Source organism: Epinephelus fuscoguttatus, linkage group LG14 (genome assembly GCF_011397635.1).
Source record: "Epinephelus fuscoguttatus linkage group LG14, E.fuscoguttatus.final_Chr_v1".
Lineage (NCBI taxonomy): Eukaryota > Metazoa > Chordata > Actinopteri > Perciformes > Serranidae > Epinephelus > Epinephelus fuscoguttatus.
This window is the reverse complement of record NC_064765.1, coordinates 15,785,986-15,809,120: the sequence shown is the minus strand read 5'-3', so window position 1 is coordinate 15,809,120 and position 23,135 is coordinate 15,785,986. Positions and strand designations below refer to the sequence as shown.

At 41.6% G+C, this 23,135-nt stretch overlaps 1 protein-coding gene across 1 annotated transcript in view; it reads right to left on the bottom strand.

The window, feature by feature from the left end:
- Positions 1-23,135, bottom strand: part of stxbp6 (syntaxin binding protein 6 (amisyn)) — a 94,460-nt gene that overhangs the window by 55,358 nt on the left and 15,967 nt on the right. The window contains exon 2 of the mRNA XM_049595804.1: positions 22,664-22,883. Coding sequence (XP_049451761.1) covers positions 22,664-22,817 — 154 coding nt within the window. The 5' untranslated portion in view covers positions 22,818-22,883. The remainder of the gene's footprint in view (positions 1-22,663; positions 22,884-23,135) is intronic.

Genomic DNA, 23,135 nt, shown 5'->3' with positions numbered 1-23,135 from the left:
TTTTTTATCATTTAATAAAATAATTTTACACATCATCTGTCAGTATGTATAGCATGCCATATTTATGAAATTCAGCCTTACTGTATTGCTGCCAGAATGTATGGGGATTATTACACTATCCTCCATTCACAGCCTATAACAAGTGCCACAAGGCTTCTAGATGCATTCAATTAAACTATTCCATAAGACATAAGCTTTGCTCAAAGCCTGCAGGGCAGAGGGAGAATGCATCTTTAATTTATCATGCACTGAAAAGATAAATTAGAAGCAACTGTGCATCAGGTGAGAGCACTGAGAGGCTGCATGTTTGAGGAAATTCACCTCTATAATATGGCATGTACCAGCATCCTCAACTTCCTGTTGTGATTGTCAAGCTTGCAAATAGATTATGCGTCCTACAACGCAGGATTTCCACTGGACCTGTGTCCGTTGCGGAACGGCAGCGCTGGTTATCCACTGCGTGGTCCGCCGTCCATCAATACCCACCGGCTGCGTTTGCTGTGCGGAGCGGACATCTCGGTGCACTGCCATGATTAATATCTCCTCGTCCATGGTGTTCACGGGGTGAAATGACGTCTGAAAACCTCTGACCTGTTGACTTCAGGCCTGCCTCTGCCCATTATGTAGTTTTCAAGGTGTAGTGCAGGGAAATATGATCCGCGTGAACACTGTATTATGTTTTGAAAATTAACTGGATGTTTTATTGTGTTTCTATGCACGACTTCCTGCCCCGCACGATCTGCTCTGTGCTGAATTGCTGCGTTGTGCTCTGGCGTCCGGCAAAAATAGAAGTCCTGCGTATCTGTTGCGGAGGGCTCTGGACTGCCGGAGCTGTGACGGAGCCGGAACACAGCACAGCCGCAGCAAGTGGAAACACACACATTGACTAGAATTGAATCCTATCGGCTCCGCTGCCGTGCCGGAGCGGAGACGCAACCAACACGCAGCTGGTGGAAATAGGCCGTAATACAATAAAGTAATATAAATGATCTAGATGCATCTTGCAATTCATGAGAAATGAGACAGCAATAGGGTCCTGCTGAAGTTTCAGTTTGTGACATGACTTATGAATCAAGAAAAAACAAGTATAGCTGTATCTCGGCCAAATCGCATAGTTGGAATAGATCTGCAGTTCTACTTGGCCTCTATATTTATAAGTAGAGGTGGTGGGGTACTCATTATTAAATGTTTGCTTAGTGTAATTCAACATATGCAGTCTGGATTGTTCTCTAACCTCCGGGCTGGAAGGGAGAGAGCCAAACAAATATTTACTGTGAGTGCTGCGAGGGATTTTCTGCAGAAGAGCCCAATCAATAATTCGCAGCTCTTGCCTCAATCACTTACAGGCAGTTAACAAGCCACTTCCCCTCTCTGAGCAATGGAAACTCAATTTTATAGCACAGACTTGGGGGTTTAAAAAGTATGATGATGTCATTTTTATTTCTCCTGCTTTATACTTTCATAGAGAATGAAAGGGGGGGAGGGGGTGAAATTGGGGACAATACTAAAGGGAGAGTCAACCCCAAAATCAAAAAGACATTCTGTTCCTCTTACTGTAGTGCTATTGATCAATCTAGATTGTTTTGGTGCGAGAAATCGGCTGTAGAGATGTCTGCCTTCTCTCCAATATAATCAAACTAGATGGCACTCAGCTCGTGGTGCTCAAAGTGTCCAAAAAATACATTTGAAAAACTCAACAGCAATGTCTCTTTCCAGAAATCATGACCCAGTTACTCAAGATAATCCACAGTCTGTGTTGTGAGCAGTCTGTGTTGTGAGCAGTCTACGTTGTTTGGTAGAAATAAATAGTTCTTACATGTAGGAATTATTTTCTTTCTACCAAACAATGTCCACCAACCATATTACTGCACAGAAGGAAGCGTGCATCTACTGCTAGCTCACTTAGCACCCCTAAGCTAGCTTACATCGCAGCTCAACCATTAATGTTTACATCTCATGCCTCTTGTGAGGTTCGTGCTCACAACAGCACGAGATGTAAACATTAATGGCGATGTAAACATCCGCCTTGGCTGAGCTGCAAAGTTACCTAGCGTAGGGGTGCTGGGTGAGCTAGCAGTAGATGCTCCAACACTCGGTAACTCACGCCAAAAGAATCTTGACTGATAAATAGCACTGCAAGTAAGAGGACAAATATTTAATTTCAATTTTGGGGTGACTGTTCCTTTAACGCCTGGTTGACGACTTAAGATCCTCTCACAGGGTTTTCCACAAGAATTATTTAGCACAGGTGGTAAGCCAATCAGATTCTGATACACCATATATAGTGATCACTTCCATTAGTAAACTACACACTAAACAACGACCATGGTATTTAACTACAGACTGCATTTGCTGTGTATTTTGCACTACAGTGTAAACATGAATGAAATTATATTTAATTAGGCATTTAGTGATCCAAAAAGACGTAAATCATTACTTGCCAACACTGTAATTCTAATGTGCCATGGATAAGCCACATTCATTTCCCAAAATCCTGAACTCAGCCAATATCTCTGCCGGAGAGATGGTGACAGTATTGCGTTCACATTATGAAACACACACAGCCTCTTGCACCAGCTACTACACAGTTAAGATATTCAAATGGGAGATAATTGGACAGCTAGAGAGAGCAGTCCTGCCGAAGGAGAAAAGAATAGCATGTTTCTCTAAAGTTTTCCAGCCAGGCAGATGGGTCTCCAAGGTTATTGCATAGAGTTTTTTAGCTTTTTGTATGCAAGTGTTTGTGGTGTTGGCTCAGATACAGTATGCCTTCAGCTTTATTAGCCCCATAATACAGGTTTACATGGAGCTGACAAGAGAGACAGAGACATCTCGGTGCTGGGTGAGTAAAGAAAGGATGAGTAATGGTGTATAATAACTGTTCTATTTTCTCCTCACAATATCTCCCTTGAAAAACTTTGAGAAAGGACGAAAAGTGAGGCAGACACAGAGCACTGGGTGTGTATGTCTGTGTGCAGACATGGACAAAGGAGAAGCTGACAGTTTCCAAAGGACATGCATAAATTGATCAGCTCCTTTGGTCCAGGCAGATATTTTATTTATGCAGCACTTGAGGTATTAGACACCTTTCTGGCCATCAAAGGAATTGTAAATCAAGGCAAGACACGCATCAACACCAGGAGGGTGCAAAAGAAATGTGTCTTTTAACCTCAATAATATATGACTCTGGAGATATAGAAAGTGTTCAAGGAGAAATAGGCTATTCACCATGGATAATATGTGTGGGGCAAAAAAAATCGATTCTCAGATGCATCACGGTGCAGACATGGATGACTCAGCATCCATTCACAAATGTCAAAAAAAAAAAAAAAAAATTGTCAAAAATGATTATTTAAATGTTAACAGTGTGATATGAATGAAACTAAAGATGTTGAATGCACCCAAGAGAGGTGTGCAGCACCCTAACAGTCTACAGTGCGCACAGGCTAGAGTTAGCCTATCTTGTAATTCTTCTCCACTATAGGCACCATATAGGGCTGTAAGCAACCAAAGAAAACCTTGGTCGACTCAAATTCTGCCTGCTCTTCAACCAATCAACTGGTCGTTTTGGAGGAAAAAAATGTGCACATTTTCTCGAGATTGACTAAATCACCACAGTTTATAAGATAATGTTACTAACATTAAATATCGCTGCATGCAAGAGAGAGCCTTACTTATTTTAACCCAGACACCAACGTTAGCCATACTGCTGCTCCAACAAGGGCTCTGGTGTCATCCTATCCTTTTCAGAAGCTTTGAAATCCAGGCTTGAACTGCTGTGACTTTTTGGAGACTTCGTAAAATAAATCCACAATAAAAATCTGACACTGGATATCTTATGTGATTCTTTAACTGTTTTTGATTAAAATTACGAGTTGAAAAGTGTGAAACTCTTGGTAAAACACTGAAATCGTCACTGTCCCAACCAACAATCACGGTGGAGAAGGGGTGGGACAAATAACGCAAAGACCAACCATCACAGTGGACTCTACAAGTGATGAATAACAACTACAGCTCTTTCAGCTGAGAAAAGAAATGCACCAGTGGACACATTGCCTTATGAGGAGATGATGTTGCAGCAGAGAAGCTGCTTTCCACTGCTGGAGATGCAACGTTCATAACAACATAGTCGAATCTCCCCCTCATTTTGTTATTATCATACAGGCAGGTAAGGTGCTTTTAAATCAATGAAATAACAAGGCTGCACACCATTTATCTTAATTGTCAGGAATATTTCATGTTGTATTTCAGTGTTATAAGGACACTAGTGGATGGTTTGGCAAACAGTATTTAATACGCTTAAACAAAACCCTATGTCAGCATTGATGGATTACCATAGGGCCTGCCCAGGGGCCCCGAAGCCTTTGCCTGCAAAATGTCACTGAAATTAATATGTACCAACCAGTAGGACATTCAAAATGAACCCAAAGAGACAAAAAAGACCACATAGAGATGTAAAGGAACGCAAAATAACAACAAAAAGAGGGGGAACAACCACAAAGAGACACGTAATGACCAAAAAGGACACAAAATTACTTCAAAGAGAGGCAAAACAACAACAAAAAAGAGGAAAACCCACCACAAAGTCTGTATGTCTCGCTCAAATGAGGTGGTTGGGCCATTTATAGTATGTGCCAAGAGGCCCATTGTCACATAATACAGTCATGTACGCAAGATTGTTTAGCATGTCTGAAACCTTATTTTATAACAGCATTGTAGCCCTCTGAATCAAATCAAATCATAAGGTGCCTAAAGACTCCCACCCCTAATAGATAATATATTTCCATTATCTTGTTGTAAGTCTTTCCATTCCACATCACAAGAAAAAAGCATTTCTGACATGTTGCATTTCAAAAACTCAAGCGTGGTAGATTAGTAACAGTAATAGCTTCCTAACTCCCACTTTCCATTTCAAACCCTCCTTATTTCCAGTAAAGTCTATCAGGGACTAGGACCCTTGAGATCTTTCCCTCCCTTTCTCCAACATCTCTGTCTCTTCCACTACGCACAGCTCCTCCCTGTCTCTTCCTATCCCAGTCTGAGTGGGTACATAATGTAAATTGTACTGAATAATCCTCCTTTCCTTCTGGCTGATAGCTTCATATATCTCAGACAGTCTCTAATAATCAGTCTTTCATGACAAGCAGAGTCACAGAGGGGCCCTTAACTGAACAGATTTACAGGCTGCACCTGTAGATTAACACAAGCAAGTGAAGCCAAACACAAGTTTGTCATTCCCACCATTAAAATTAATTACTTTTATTCATGGATATACAGTAGATCAGAGAAGTCAAGGCCTTCCACTGCAATTGCAAATCATGTAATTATTTGCATAAAAAAAAAAATCAAAGATGCATAAGTAGTTGAATAAAATCTTGTGATGGGTAATTATTCCAGCACACATCACTGATTTGTTTTGTACATTTTTTGTAAACAGCTTACTGTACCTCAAATATGCCATCTGGCAGCATTTTAGCCATACGCACTTCACACAGCTGGATGCTTTTTGCAGATGTACCAAAGTTTTGTCAGCCAAAGTGATGATGAATTGTACTGGAGGCTCAAAGCCAGGATGATTGTGTAGTGTCAATTTTCAAGCCAAAACTCACTTTGGTAAGTCCCTGTATGCGGATTTTCGTCCAACAGACAGCAGGTTGAACTGTTGAGTTAAGGTCAAAATAATATGTATTCCCTTTCAACTACAAAACATTTTCAAAATCGTAGCTACTGTTAGGTATAAGCTGCTACTGTTAGCATGACCACCTCCTCCTATCCCCCTACAATGCTTCTTCCTGCACTCCCTTCCTTCCATTCCTGACCTATTCTCTTTTTATCTCCACTCCCCTGCTTGCAAACAAACAAATGACCCAGTCAAGTACACTAAAGTTATTGCAGTCAAACAGAGACAGGTATATAAATTACTTGAATACACAAAGCATTCTTTGTAAAGGCTTGAAAGACGGATGGCATTAGTCGCTGGGAAAAACATTACCAAGGTCCATGTTTTGAAGAGTTTTCTTTGGGGAGTGCTGTGGCTCGTGAGACAAAATGTGTTTTCTTCTGCAGCAAGAAATGTTTTGCAACTGCAGCTGGCAAACACCTAAGACAACTCAACAGCTCAATGTCTGTAAGTGAACTCCTGCCAGTGAATGCTTTGCCTTATTTGAGCGGCTGGCCTAAATATTTCAGCGAAACCACAAACTGCAGCAGTCCCAAACCTTAAAAGTCCACTACAAGTGAGTTAGTAAAATGAATGTGAATAAGGATACGGCTAATTTAGACCAAATACGTGTTTCATTCATACCCTATTTCATTCATACTCTGATTCTCCAAGTCTGCGCAAGCCATATGAGGCAAAAAGAAGTCCTGTTTGTTCAATTACTGCTTTAAAAGGAATATTTCACACACAAAATGACCATTTGTAAATCAGTTAGTCATGCTGTGTTGCCTTGAATTCGAGAATTAAACTTTTCTTGCATGCCTCCAAGGACCATGCTTAACAACAACAAAACTATATCAAAACATCAATTTACAAACTCTCACAGAAGTCACACTGTACAATATTAATGTCATTTATCCACTCGTACCCTCAGCACTTCCTAAACACATGCTTTTTTCTAGAAAGCCTTATGATGCCTTCACATGAAATCAGGCAGATGGTAGACGGCAGACAGAAAACAGCTTCTAGACAGCACAAGAAAAACAAACAGTTTAAAGGACTGGCAGGACAGTTCCAAAACACATGTAATGATGTGTGTGTGATAAATACACTAAATAAAATTCTTTATTGTCTATTATTTTATGTAATTATTCTTGTAATGTCCACTAACTGTCCAGATTACCCATGTTTTCACCTTGTGTGAGGGAGCTACATTCATCTGGTTGTAAATTCAGTAGTGGAGGACAGCCAAAAGTTAAATTTTAACTTTGGATGGCAGTAACGCCTGCTCTTATCGTCGTCAGTATTCACTGCGGGCCTCATCTTATTTTACCATCCTGCTCTCGTCCACTAAAACCAAATCCAGTATCCAATCTACTGTCTACCTAATTCTATATGAAAACAGTGTTAGTATTGAAGTTTGGCTTTAAAGACAGCTTAGATACGTTTCTTTTTCAGTTCAGTTTAAATAGAAAGATCTAGAGAAAATGCATGTGTTCGGGAAGTACTGAGCAACTGACTGGATAAATGAGACTTGGATTATACTGCATGAGTTGTGTGAAAGTTTGTAGATGGAAGTTTTGATATAGTTTTGCCCCCAATCAATCAAAAAATCAATATGTTTACCGTGTTTCTTGGAGGCATGCGAGAACAGTCCATTGCAGAGAAAAGAAACAGTGGAGAGAATGTATGTCAGCTGAATGGGAAGTATTATTATCCATCTTGCAAACATCTTAGAAGTTGACAGAGGAGAGTTATCGGAGAGAGAAAGCACTCCAGAACATTGCCTTTGACTTCACTGTTGTGATGGCCAAAGTTTGCCTCTTCAAGTCTTCATCAAATGCAGTTGTTGAACGAGGGCCAAGTGCAGCAAAGAGGATCCAGACAAGATTGTGGACGTAAATTAATGGGTTCAAGACACGGCCTCAAGAGTGCTAAGGACACAATCTATGAGTGTTGATTCCCAGGCCTAAAAACAAATGAGAGCAACTAGTTTCCTCAGTTTCTGTCATTTGTCCTGAGATTACTGCATATGTAAAGTAAATCATAACAAATCACACTCACATTAATCTTGGTATAAGACCTTGAAAGCACCAGCTCACCTTACACATGGCAGCAGGTGGCTACTTTTTTCCATTTATCCTTTTCTCCATTTATCTCCATGACCTAAAAGAGGACTGTTATTGCCTCCAAATTGCTGTGACAGACTGAGAAATTAGAAATTAAAATGTCTAGAATTCTACTGCTCTGCCAGGACATTTTGTAATAATCAAGGAATGTCAATACATTGAGAAATAAGGACGAACTCTGTTGGAAGAAGCCTTATTTTTCAACCCAGACACAGATCATAAAAATATTTTTCTTCATATGAGCCATTTCAATATCTTCAGAGACAGTTTTAGTAAAGCCAAATGAAATGTGTTGGAAAGTCAGTTGGATTGAGTAACTAAAGTTGGTTATTAAATGTTTCGTTGTGAAGTCTCCAAGTTTGACAAGAGCAGAGCATCAGCTAATTATATGGATGGCTGACTTTTATAAAGCCGGGGCTGTTTGCTCTTTTATTACAGCTCACTCTCCTTTCCTCCTCTCCTCCCCTTTTTCCCTTCACTTCACACTGCACAGATGAAAGGAAGGGTCTGGGGTACAAGCTTTGTTTGCACAACACCGCGAAGATGACTTCTCCCAGGTATGCAGGGAATTGTGTTGACACAGTCTTTGCTCTATTAGTGAGCCAATAAATATGGTCAGAGTACACAGTATCAAAAACATGTGTGGTGTGGTCCTCTTCTCGAATAATTACCTCCCAAATGGTCCCTAAGTGGCCACATCACCTCATCTCCCTGGGCCATTCCCTGCCGTCGTGTGCCATCAACACTTTCACAACATTCAGAACAACAACAACGGTAAACCCCAGGAAGGAGGCCAGAAACTAAACCTCATCACTCCAGACACTTCTGTCAAAACAAGAGAGAAACGTCATGAACTCTTCAAGTCAAGAGGAACCATGCCCAGTTGTGTTAAGTTGTGTAATGACCAGCTGGAACTGTGATACCCCTTTCCCACCAAAATAGCTTTGGTTCTTGAACCTGGTCTGCTCAGAACTCTTGGAACCTTGATGCCATCTAGCAAACCAGCCCACGTTTCCACCAGTTTTGATCGGAACAATTATAATCAAGGATGCCTCATCAATGGAGGGCCTTGCGCAATGGAAGTTAACAGCAGTAGCAAGATGGCAGACTGCATTGATTGGCCTACCTGTGCACTTTTGTCCTTTTGCCACAGATTTTTGTTTTCATCCAAACACAAGCATGGACCAACTATTGATGATAATTTCGCACTCAACGTCTCTCTTATGGCTTTCTCCATGACTTCATAGTTCGCACTTCAGGTTAAGAAAAACCTGCTCTTTTTTGGTTCTAGCTTGGCACCGACTTTGCGGTTCTAAACCAATTTATTTTTGGTCAAAATGGTAGGTTTTCGGGGTAGGGATGTCCCGATCCAGCTTTTTCACTTCCGATCCGATACCGATATTACAGCCTTGAGTTTTAGCCGATACCGATACGATCCGATCCAAGCGCGTATTATACATATTCACTTATTTTGTTGTCAGTCATATTAGAAAAGGTTTGATCAAGCGATATTACTCTAACAAGAACAACTACTTAATCGGGTTTGTTAGAATGATCCACAACATTTGGTATAGAAACATAGAAACATTTGGTGGAGAAACTGACCTGTTTATTGTTAACAGGGTTAAATAAACAAACTTTAAACTACAACATTAACATTTAATAAAAAATATAGCTGGTTTGCTTTGGCTGTTTTGGCCCCTTAATAAATAGAAAATAAATCAACACAAGAAATCTTTAAAATGTCTAACATTGAAATTAAAATAGCAGCAAGACTCCACAGGCTTGTGCTTTGGCCCCCTAATAAATAAAAAACAGATTAACACCACAAGACACCGTTGACATTTAACAAACAATGCAGCCTTTCCTTTTCAGTTATTTTCGTAGTGTCAGTGCCAGCCTGGTGCTTCTGTTTCCTGTGTGTCTGCATGCTGGCCTGGTGGATTGATAGTAAGTGCTGGAGCGGATCACTGGAATGGACTGCTTGAATCGTGGCACGCTGGGCTGGCCGGAAAACCTGGATCGGACTATATGAAAAACTGAATCGGAGTTCTGGATCTGCATTTTTCCATGCAGTCTGATCCGATGCCAATGCACGTTTTTTCCTAATATCGGCGGCTGATACCGATCCGAATATCGGATCGGGACATCCCTAGTTCGGGGTATTTAGGGGTAATTAGGTGCCGGAAACCAGAACGGAACCCATACCAGGTTAATGGAAATGGGGTATCGGTGGACCCCCAACTGGGAACCTCCTCCACTTTAAAGTCAGATCAGATTCTTCTTACAGTTGGATGTCTTTGTTTATCACTTCTATGCATTAAACTGTGTGCTGCAATACATCACACCCAAATGACTCAGGCTCATTTTGAAAACAAGACCCATTTCCCTTGAGATTACCTTAATTTAGGAATATATAAGGACCGGAAATCTATTGTTACACCACAACAACTAGAAACAACAAATTGGCTGCAAACCACGGCTAACCACAAATAACTCCCTGAAGTCAGAAATATCCTCTAAGCATGAAAGCTAAAACAGAATACCCCCGTTCCCTTGCTTTATTTCATCATTTCCATCTCCCATCTCTTGTGTGTCTCCAGTGTAAGCAGGAACCCTCCTGTTCTAAACAGAGAGTCGTAAAAAAAAGAAGTGGAGCTGCACCAAAAGCAACCAGAGAGTGAATGAGGAGTTAGAGGGAGCTGAGGGGAGTCTTCCAAACTAACAACCATGCACTCCACCACACCAATCATCAGATTCCTGCTAAAAAGAAAGCACCCTACTGTTTCTCCTGGAAAACAACACACACACACGCACACACACACACTCAACGACAAAGCAATGGCAGCTGAAACTCTCACAGGACTGTGGTTGATTTGTGAGGAGATCGTGAGGCAAGATTGCAGATTTGTTCCGTGAACCAAAGTGCTGTTTGGAAAGAAGAAACGCAGACTGAGTTGGACACTAAAGGACAGAGGAGGAGCTGATGCAGGAGGATGACAGACAGTTTGGCTTCGGTATAGAAAAGCGCTGTGAAGTGAGCTGTCAGAACCACTGGGGCATGTACTGATTTGAACACACACACATTCATTCTCTGTGGACTGGATGAAACATGCTGGCCGTCTCTACGGAGAGAGGTTTTTGTATGCACAACAACACACACGCCTCAGTCCACCTGCAGAGCACCTGACCCTTTCATCTATCCCGCTCCACCTGCTGTATGCTTGTCTGTGTGCATGTGTGTGTGTGTGCTTGCTGAGTGAGCAAGTGAAAGAAATATCAGAGACCACGCATACTGGATTGTGCAATGGCCTAACTGCATGTCTGTCAGTGGGACTCTCTCATAGATGTTTTCATGCTTTTCATCTTAACGTGTTAAATTGGATAAAAGAAAAAAAAAACCTACGTCGAAATGTAGGTAAATTCAATTTGAGCTCACATATTATACTGCAGCCTTACAACTATCACAAAAAAATGTGTTAATGCCACAAGAGAGGACACAAATGCCCCAAACACCTGAAATGGATGAGTGCCTTGGAACCATAATTGGATACTGGAGTGCCATAGGAGAGTGATAGGCATGGATACAACCCAATATCTGCAGGCATTCGAGCGTCAAGGCCAGGTATGTTGTAGCAGGATTTCTGTTAGCTATGTTTTTCTAGTGGGCCAAAAGTAGTGCTCAGATATTTTGTATGCTCATCTAATACCCATCCATGTGTATTATAGGACTGGCATGTTCCAGAAATTCTAGTTTGATGCATTATTGAAGTTAATTCAAATGTTACCCATATAGCCTATTTTTTACAAGCTTCTGCCAAAGGGTATACTTAAGGATGAAGGTGGAAAAAAAGTAGGCAGTCAGATGAAATTATTGACACTGCTCCACTCATTTTGGTTGCCATTGTTGTATCCCGGCATTGTGAATTATTCTAGAACCCCTCAGTTCCTTTTCAATTTCCACAGGACAGTACAAAGACTAAAATGCCTCTGGATCGATCTATCTATCCATCTATCTATCTATCTATCTATCTATCTATCTATCCATCTATCCATCCATCCATCCATCCACCTACCTACCTACCTATCTATCTATCTATCTTTTTCAAGCAGGAACAAAACGGTGGCCTAGTCACCATCTTTCTCAAATAACAGCTAAACAGTACAGTAAAATATGTTTCTCAAAACATGAACAGTAGCAGAATCTTGATTCATATTTAACCAGCACTGCCTAGTTTGACAGTCTGATTTAAGTTTTATGAGCCTGGTGCATTGTGCTGGATGAAGGAAACTGGATGCAATTACAACCAATCAGAGCAGCAAAATGTGTTCCATGTGACTTTTCAAATTTGGACCTGTGACGCTCTGTCCATCATCATATCAAACCCGCCCCATATCAGATAAATGGTTGTGACTGGCCCGGCCCAGGCCAGGAAGGCTGGTTATTGTCTGAATGGAAGGGGGACCAGATGCATCTGCCAGAGCAAATGAAACGTGAGCTCACAGATTCATCTGGTTCCCAGGCTACCATCTTAGGCGTAGAACCCAAAATATTTCCACACACTGCTTGTCAGATGCTTCAGTGTGTTGAGTGGCTAATCACAGCTGTTCTGCTCTTTAGTGTAAATAATGGTGTAATACATTTAGTTTCATTTGTCAAAATGATAGAATTTTGAATAAAAAGTGACAGCCCTAGCATACATTGTCATCTTTTCCTGCATACTGTTTCAAAGTTTCCCAAAAAGAAATGAAATTCCACCTTTTAAATAGTTTCATTTTGCCACCTGCCCTTCACTTCTCTTTCCTTTTACTTTCTGTCTTAGCTCTCCTCTCCTAAGCTAAGCTCAGGTCACTCAAGCATTGAACACCCTCATTTTAGCCGAGAGGAGATTGGAGGCGAGGGGTTGAGGGGGAGGCTGTCATGATAAGAGGGGGCGAGGGTGAAGGGTGGAGACAGTTCATGTTTTAAAGAGCAGTCTGGCACAAAAATAAGCTGAGCTGCTGCAGCAACCTAATTAGTCTAGATAAAGACTGCCATAGCCCACTGATACAAAGAGGTTTTGGTATGGATGGCAAGCACACTCGGCTTCATGCACATACACACGCGCATACCTTAACGAGGAATGTGGTATTAGTGTCATGCTGATGTATTTGGTCCTGTGTGAGTGGGCTGTATGTCTCTGCTCTCAGTAAATACTGGAAGGCCAGCATCAGTCACTGGCCTTGTGAGAAACCCACAGAAGGCAGCATTCTTCACAACAGAGCACAGACCACCCGCACACCCACGCCTGGCTAAACCTCGTTAACAAACATTTGTCCAGACTCCCTGAGATTTTTTGAAAAAGTTCAGTTCGATGCAACATGAGAGAAAAAAAAAAAAAAAAAATCAGAAAATGCTGAAACAAATGTGGCCCAACACTACCAGCACTTCTGGTAGGAGGATTTTATCTTGTTTGTTCAACACATACAAAAACCAAAGTGTAAAAATGACAAGTTGCAGGTTGGGGGGGGGGGGGGGGGGGCTAGACATTTCCCTGTTTCGTTTCCCAAAATGTCGAACTTTTCTTTAAGCCTTAGTCAGTTTAACCACAACTTAACATTAACAGGCTGAACGATACTTTTTTGAGTGTGACTCATCTTCTGAATATATTTTGGGGGTGGGAAATTGGTTTACTCACCATGACACTATTGTATTCATGCTCTTCTATCAGTCCAGGACACAGTCAATGATGTAACATGTTAAGATATCATTAACGCATGTTGCTTACCCTAAAATAATAGGGCTCCCTTTTGTTGCTCCCCTCCTGTTCCTCGCTCTTTTTCAGGTTGTAGTCGGTAAGTGGTGGGGCATGCTTTAGTTTAGTATATCAGACAGATTTCTCTAGTACATTAACATTAGTGTTAACATTACCATTTTAGTCTTGCAACTCAGACCTGCAACTGGGAGACCTCTCGTTTCTTTTGGTAACCTCAATTAGCTTTAGTCTTGCTCAGAATGGTCAGGAAATGATGTCCTGATAACGCTGCATGTGACGGGTGCTTTATTCTTTTTCAAAACACTCCTTTTGATAGTCATTTGAGAGGATCGTCAATTCTCAAAAAAAATGAATAAAAGATTTCAGTGTGAAACATTCATGTATTTTCTCACCCTGAACCTCTTCCCCCTCTGCATATCTCTAAAAGAAACATGAAATCTGTTTGGTGATGCAGTGGTAACACCTCCCTGATCCTTAAAAATGTGTTCATGGTCTCTCATTTCTGTTTCCATTTATAATGATGGACTAACCTTGGTAAACACACCCACAACCTCATATGCATGTATATGAATATAGAAAGTCAGAGTGATGTGTTCTTGAACTGAGTAACCAAGGTCACAACTTATCTGACTTTCTAAGCAGCTTAATATACCAGTGAGCTACACGACCTGCTTGCCCATCCATCTCACCATGTAATCAATAGCCACGAGGCCGCTGATGATGAATGGAGTGAAGTGGAAAGTGCAATACACAAACTGGTGTGGTAAGTGTGGAATCTATATTCTACATGGCCTTGGAGAAAACAATGATACTGGGCTTTGTTACTGAATGTGTTTCTTTGACAGAAAGTAAGAGATCTTTGTCCCACCAATGACGACACATGGGTGCAAGATAGATGGCAGTGATTGTAATGTATACAGTTGTCATAAATCACAGGTCTCGACTAAGGATATTAACAATAAATCCCTGTGTAATATATGATTGAGTAGATCTTTTCTACTTTATGTAGAGCTTAAGCTGATGAGGTGTGGTAAGGAAGAAGCTTACACATCCAAACCAAACAAGATAAAAACAAACACTGCATCTAACCACACACAAAAACAGATGCACACTCACCAAGACACCAGCATGAGATTCTCAGCATATCACATACGTAAGACACAGCCTACGCATAACATTAAACATGGATCAGCCCACAAAATAACATGCCTGCATAAATACTGTGCATGAATCCACCCTTACAACATGGATGCCTACAAGCTTCCCACATAAAATCCACACATTAACATAAAGCAGCCCTGAGTGTGTTTACATACGCACAAGTATCCTTGTTATGATCAAGTGGCCAAGTTATGTGTTCATATGTAAACATCATATCCTGGGTTCAGAAACCTGAATGTGCTATCTGGAGTACTCCAAGATACAGCTGCAGACAATTTATCAGAAACCTGGATACTGTTTCTCATGATTCATATACACATCACATATTTTAATAAGGGATGTCAATGGTTGACTATTAATCGAGCGGAGAATATTTTTGACCGGTTATGCATGTTGGTGTGTAGGCCAATTTTGCTACCCGTCAGTTTAATGCACTGTGCACCATCCAGGTCTAGTGGGAGCTAGCTTGCAGCGCCGCTCATTCGGCAATGACTGCTTGTAACACAGTCCAGACCTAAAAGCATAGCTGTGGAAACATCGTGCTGACCCTTCAGTCTTCCCCCAGGTCGCCCCAGTACATGAGCAGCTTCATTTTGAGCCACAGACCCCCTTTAGCATTTTGAAATATCACCGTTAGCTCTGTTAGCAAAGCTAGCAGCGTCAGTACAGGTAGTGGTGCTAATATAGTTAACTATGCTAATCAGTAGAAGATCACTAGCTAAGTAGAGCGACTGAGGGGGAGACCGGAGGGCAGCCACATTTCCCAAGCAACTTTGTTGGTTGGTCCCACCACCCAGACTAACTGCCGCTGCTAGCCAAGGATAGCTCCCATCCAATCTGGGTGGTTCACAGTGCAAAACAGCCAAGGCTAATGTTATCTAAACAGTGGAAGCCACAAGGTGGGAAGTGGGCACAATGTGTCCGCATAGTAACATGGCTAGCCGGCTGTCTGTGAGCACAGCCAACATTCATTCATTTTCTGTGACCGCTTATCCTGTTAGGGGTCACTGGGGGGCTGGAGCCTATCCCAGCTGACATTGGGCGAGAGGCGAGGTACGTGCCCTGGACAAGTCGACAGACTATCGCAGGGCTAACACATAGAGACAATAGGCTCGTTCGAGATGAACTGCACCTAGCCTGGAAATTAGATAAGAGCAGGCAACTGCAGCGGGGGGCGGTGACAAAAAGCTGCGGTGAAGTTGGATAGTTTCCCGACAGTTTCCAGCAGCCTTTAGTCCATACAGGAAGTCACAGACACACTCACATCCTGTCTGGAATGATGTCAATTCATTAAAAAAGTGATCAGACCCATATATCAGTTTGTTTTCAGTCTCCAGTTGTTTTAATTATGATAGAGTCATTTAAAATAAACCTTCAAATCAGACAAATACAATCTTAAACTCTAACAAAAATGAATAGTTTATCTAAAACGTCATATTGTTGAGTCAACATCTAAACCAATCAGCTGTTAGATCAGGTGAGAGCTAGGCGCTGCAGTCGGTGGAGAGCAACTGCAGCGCCTAGCTCTAAAAACTGCGGCCGCCTTGCTCTCGCGGTTTTATCGCCGTCCACTTTTGTAATATGTCAGAGCAAGTCGGGATGAAGTCAGACACAAAACTAACCGGCATGCATTGTGCGCCAATCGCCGGTGATCGAATCTGTGTAGGCCTGGCTCATCTCGAACGAGCCTAATCATTCACACTCAAATCTGTGCCGCCAATTTAGAGTCACCAATTAACAATTTGGACTGTGGGAGGAAGCCGGAGTACCCACAGAAAACCCATGCTGACATGGGAAGGACATGCAAACTCCGCACAGAAGGGTCTCCCCCAGTTCGGACCAGGAACCCTCTTGCTGTGAGTCAACAATGCTAACCAGTGCACCACTGCGACGTAAGGCAAGACATTCACAACACAAAATATTCAAATTTCATGGTGCTTTGGAATGTGGTGCTCAAGGTCACTAGTCAATGGAGCGCCAGACTAAAAGGCAATTTCACATTTTGTTTTCTTAAAAATAAACGGGTTAGTTACCGTTTAATGGGTGTCTGGCTACTGAACACAAATCACTGAAACTGACAACCCTAACCCCAACAGGATCAAAACCAGGACATGGCTCAAAACTGGGATACTAGTGTGCATAAAAACACACTCACTGTAGCCAAACACACAAAGCACGTATTAGTGACACACAACTGGGAGTAGGGTGTTGGCTTATATCAATCAAACAGAGTTAGGTAGTTGAAATGAAAAGGATGAAATTCCCTAAAATGATTTAGAAACAAACAGATGGCTGCTCATTTCTCTAACTAAACCCCCGAAGCTGGCAACATGTAGGCTAGCAGTTAAACATATAAACACACAGACATGTAAACAACAAGGGCAAAAAGAGGTGTGTAAACCATGAGGAAAGCTCGAAGGAGAAATGGGATGGGAAAGGCAGAAAATATGTTTTCCTCTCAGATCAGAAAAAATAGAACCGTGTAGACTAATAGGCTACTCCAGTGAACTTTCACAGTGTCTTATCTAGCTCAACTGGCCTCACATCTCTCCTGCCAAACATTCTGTGGGCGGTCCAATGTTTCAGCCCTGAGGTCCAGCCATAAAGGCACCGCGTGAAGCCCAGTGATCAAAGAAAAAGCTCACTAACCAACTTGGTCCATGTTGAGCTTCTGGCTTCGCTCCAGCACACTCCTATGTCATCAAGACCCCTGATGCTGTTGTGAAAGCGCTAACATACGTTTCTGTGTGTAGCTGAGCAGCTCTGTTTGAATGTGTATGTGTATATAAGATCAAAGGCATCATAGAAATTGCCTCACAGCACAGGCTAGGAGCATCTAGCGGTCACAGGGGTGAAGAGAAGCCAGAGCAAGACAGCAGAGTTTAGTTTTGTACCACTTCTGGTAAAATAAATCAGTCAAAATGTACGATAAATGATACGCAAACCATTTAAATGCATGTTGCATTATAGTTCTAGTGTGCTTTAGGTTCACACTGGCTTCTGACAAACAAGTCATGCACTTCCATTAACTGTGCTCCAAGGCTTTTTCTCCTCCGGGGGTCATGCTGAGCTTACAAATCTCACATTGTTTGATAATGACAGCTAGAAAAATAGCAAGGAAATCAAACATCCTGACTCCATACTGCAGCACTACGTTTAAAAATGGAGCAAAGGAATCAAGAACACCAGTTTAGTTTAGCTTTAAATTCTTATTGCACACATCATATAATCTTGTAAATGGTTGTGTTCTCAACATGAGCCACACCAGATTTTACTTTAAAGCAGACTAAGGGTATGTTCACATTACAGGGCTTAATGCTCAGATCGAATCTTTCTGCATCGATGGTTCACATTCATATTTGAAGTGACCCATATCAGACATTAGTGTGAATGAAGCTTTGCCCTGAAATGTCTCACATATATGCAATTAGGTCACTCACATGCGCATTGTAACGACAACAAAAAACATCACATTTGCGAAACAAGCTTTTGGGAAAAAATTATGATGTGGTCTACGTGTTCATCTCCCAGATGATTTGCTGCAGAGGTCGGATGACAATTCCTCATTAAGAAGGAGGCTGCCCACTGTTTGGAAGGGCTGTTTCTCTGGCCGCAGACTAACAAACAGAAGCACATGGCTCACTATCATGCAGAATAACATAATCTGACCAACGTTTGTTTTCGGGCTGTCTTAAATTGGGACATTTTTCAAACCATTGAGACTTTGTGGAGAAATGGCATGAGGGTGAGAAGGAACACACAAGCCATAGCTCTATTTACAGCTACTGCTGGCAGTTCTGTGGAAAGAGAGGTGTGGGTGCAGAGGAAGCAGAGCGGTGGAGCCAGATGCCCCCAGAGAGTCAGGGATTCAAATCATCAGTCAGAGACCCTTAACTCCTAATAACGCTCCTGCTTTTAAGTGGTGAATTTACCACTCACAGCAACTTAATACAACACAGTCTCTGGCTTTTGTTTAATACCTAGCATCAGTAAAAAATGCTGTTGCACATTTCCAATCCTTCATTAGCACAATTCAAACCATTCAAACTTTAAAAACTTTATATGTTTAATAAAAAAATATTCGTGTTCAACCACCACATCTGTTTTGACTGACATAATTCTGAGTCTTGTTCAGCCTTAGTCCACACTATGAAAAATCAGATCTTTGTCTTTGAGAGCAATACAACATCAGATTTTGGCCACATTTGTGTGTAATCTGAGCATAGGCTAAGATCCAGACCCAGACTGGAACCTGCCAGACTGTGATACCAAACTGCAACGCAAAGTAGATAAAATGCTCCTGTTTGTCAAAACTGAACAGGTTAGAACATGATCATGGGCTTAAGAATGCACACTGTATAATTATGTAATATTCCATACTACGGATTTAGGCCTTGTGGACAAGAAGCCTCCTCTAATGGAAATCACTTTATTGCTACAGGTAATTTCACAATATTATTGTGTTGCTTTGCTGACGTACAAGTGATTTCCAAGATTTAACCCTGAAGCCAAACAACAGTTAGCAATGTGTGCAAAACCGGTCTTGTTTTCCTGGAGCCATAGTAATTCTGAAACAAGAATCACTTTTCTTCAAGTGGCAGCTGTCCAGGCCTAGTTGTTCCACTGATAGATGCAGTGCTCTACCTAAGACAAAAAGCCATGTGTTCAGCCAATTCAAAGACTCAGACTCACCCACACTGAAAATACAGCTCAGACTGGCTGCTGCGGTTACAGGGTCAATTGCATAACATCCATATTACATGCGTCTGAAGGCTGTGATTTATTCCAAACAGATAATAAACTGCAAGTAATTTTTTGTATTTCCAGTACAAGTCATAGGAGGTGAAAACATCATGTTTTTCTTGTCTCCAGTCAGATCTTATGACAATATTGTAGCATATGATCCTGGAGTTAGAGCAGCAGTGACGGCCTGGTGTTTCATCCTGGCACACTGCTTGAGAGTGGAGCGCCCGCGGCTGTCTCTACAGTACAGCTCCTCATGCTGTACGATTCCTTTAGCCGTGACATACGACAGATTACATAACTCTGCCACTGTATGGCCCTCATTCCTTAACTATCTGCTACTGTAGCCATGAGACTGTCAGCAACCCCCTTCCCCCACCCTTTTAAACACACATAGTGCTTCCATATAGTCACACAGAACACTCAAAGTCACACACACACACACACACACACACCAGCCTTGTTTCTCTGGAAGGCACAGGCTGGTCTCACACTTATGGTTTGGCTATACAGTACACCCAAGGGATGCACACACACAGACACAACTCAGAACAATACTTGGCTGGCTTAGAGAAATGCCACATGACCAAGTGAACCACATAACAGTGCTTGCCTTCACTGCTGTGCTCCAACATGTGACACAAAACAGCAGCTCAGTCAGGAGACAGTGCAGAGCAGACGGCAAAGAAGTTTTAATAATCTAACTAACTCAAGACATAAGCTTGGGTTGACTGTGGCGATGCCAGTTGTGGTAAACATTATGTAACGTCCATTTTCACATACAGCACATTGTAATTCAAAAGATAATACGATACAAAACATTCCTCCTTTAACACCAAACAAATCAACAAAAGGCTTTTCAGTAGAGGGATGAAATAGTCTGATGTCTCTGCTCATAATAAGAAGAGGTGGCAGTCAATGAATGGAAGTTAGTTTTCTCAATCCTACATAAAAAAAGAGACCTTGACTCCCACTTACATTCCCCATAGACCAAAACAGAAAACACACCTATTTAGCTGGGTTATATAAAAAGTAAGTAAGAATGCAACAGCCCACGGTCCCTTTAGTCACACAATCCAACATGAGGCCTCTCCATCCTCACAGCAAGGTTGACCTGTGGCAAACTTATCTTGCTCCCACCAGGCGATGCAGAGATCTGGGCTATAAATCCTCCCCTGATGGCAATTTTAAGGCAGTTTAAATTGGCTACCCTTCGACGCATTACCGAGGATTTAAGACTGACCCTGGCTCAGTCGTTCTGTCTCTCTCCGCAGGTTACACTGACACACACACACACACACACACACACACACACACAGACAGACAATAAACTGCCTGGCATCACCACAGCTTTGCAGCGTTGAAGAATGAGCAGTCCCACTGACACACTCTGGGGTTATGTGTTTAATTACTGTATAAAAGGCGGTTCTAAATAAATACCTAGTTTGCCTGATTAGATTATGTTTGTATGTCAAAGTTGAGTTCAATAACATTAATCATATTGCGTGGGCATTTTTTGCCTTAATTAAAAACTTAAGAGTAGAGTGATGTCAGAGAATGAGTAGCAAAATAGGGAATAACATCCAAGAAAAGTCCCTGGCCACACACAGACACTGCACACACATTGTGATTCATGGTCAGCTCCGTTAAGGAATACTCTACCCTATTGTTTGCAACGAATGGAATAAAATGTATTAAATAAAATAATTTAGTGGTTATTACTTTATGTAACTATCCTAGTGATTGTACAGTATTTATCCAGATCATGTGTGTTTTCTCCTTGTCTGAAGGAGCTACGTAACATCTGGTCGTAAATTCCATTGCGGAGGACAGCGAAAAGTTTTATATATATATACATACAGAACATTGGGAGCAATTTAGAGCTCAGTATCTTGCCCAAGGATACTTCGACATACAGACTGGAGGAGCCAGGCTTTGAACAGCAATGTTGTCAACGGTTACCATTACCAAGAACATTTTCTTTCAGCCTCCCCAAATTAACTATCCTGCTCTCATCTACTAAAATGATATCCAGTTTGCCATCTGCTGTCTTCAATTGAATTGAATTCAACACAAGTCTTTTAAAGACATCTCTTTGGGCTGTGGGGAATTACGAAATCACAAATAGACAAAACAATTAATCAAGAGCCACATTTGGGATTCTAACTATCAGCTTTCCACTCCAGACCAGTCTCTAGTCCATCCACGTGTCATGTATTCTGCTGTTATCATTTTTTTTTAAAAAATTTAAGGAAGCTACAAGATCAGATAATTTATGCATTTTAATTATGCCATGCAGCCTGAGCTGTTAGGATATCCAGTGACTTTAATAGATTTTGGAGCTGCAGAGCTTAAACAGGGCGCAGAGGTGAAGGCTGTTGCTCTGGACGTGATGAGACTGGCATAACAACAAGTGAATATCAAGCAACACTCATTTCCACATCACAGGAGAAATGACTCATCATAAACCCCTCTGACAACAGTGTCCGCTTTCAGAAACCTGTGGTTAATTGTGACTTGCGCTTGACACAAATGGCTTTTATGTGTTTGTGCCTGAGAGTGTAAACACAGAAACTAGACGGCTGGGAGACAAACTTGAATTTGAATCCGCGCCAAGAGTCTGCGCCAGCCTGTTCTCTGCACTGATATACTTTAAATTCTCATCAAAATGAAGTAACTTTGAACTTTCAGTGATGAGATCTGCTGCTGCCAAAGCAGAGTTTAATACACATTTAAATGGTGGGATTAAGAAATGTCATTGATCTTCATAAGCAGTTCTGCTGGCACCGAAATTAATATGCTCTAGCTATTCTCCTTGTGAATAATATGCATGGCTAATTCAATTAACAAGCAATATCTCAGCTAACATTCAAAGAGGGGGAAAAGCAAAATAATTAAAACCTCGATTTCCGGTGAAACAATTATTCACTTTCTGCGTAAATCTAATCTATTAAAAAAGGATTGACCTAAAGCCCAGCAGTAAATTGATTTAGCGTGTCATTCTACTGGCAGAGGAAACGCAAACATGCTCATCAGTGTGAACATTAGTGGGAGAATTAGGAGAGACATGCTGAAATGAGACTTTGGGTTGCAACAGCACAACCGACACACAGAACAAACGAATACATAAGGAGAGAAGAGAAGAGAAGAGAAGAGAAGAGAAGAGAAGAGAAGAGAAGAGAAGAGAAGAGAAGAGATTTTTTTAACCAACTTACCTGAGACGCAGATGAAGGTCATGTAGTCTCCCTGACCACCCGTGGCCAGGAAGGGTATCTTCTTCTTGGTCCTCCGCTTCACCTGCACGGCAGCAAGCATCTTCTCATCATGGGGTGTGAAGACCTCCTTGTTGATGGCTGACTTGGCACTCATCTTTGAAGTGGGCAGGAGTGAACAGCTGGCAAGCAGTTTAAGTGGAGGGGATGAGATCCACTCTTCCTGAAGAGGAAAAGAAAATGGCTAATTTCATGAGCATAAATGATGGACCAGACGGACTACTTGGAGATCACAAAAGTTCACTTTTTCACTCTCTAGAAGTCTCCCATCTTACAAAGAAACATTTACTTATTCATTCGCCTCTACTGGTATCTTGCTATCAGGATAGTTTGGGTTTTATTTGTCAGGTTTTGAGATATACAACTTTTTAATCCAATGAAAAAGTCCCTATGAAAACTGTTGACAGTGTGTTCT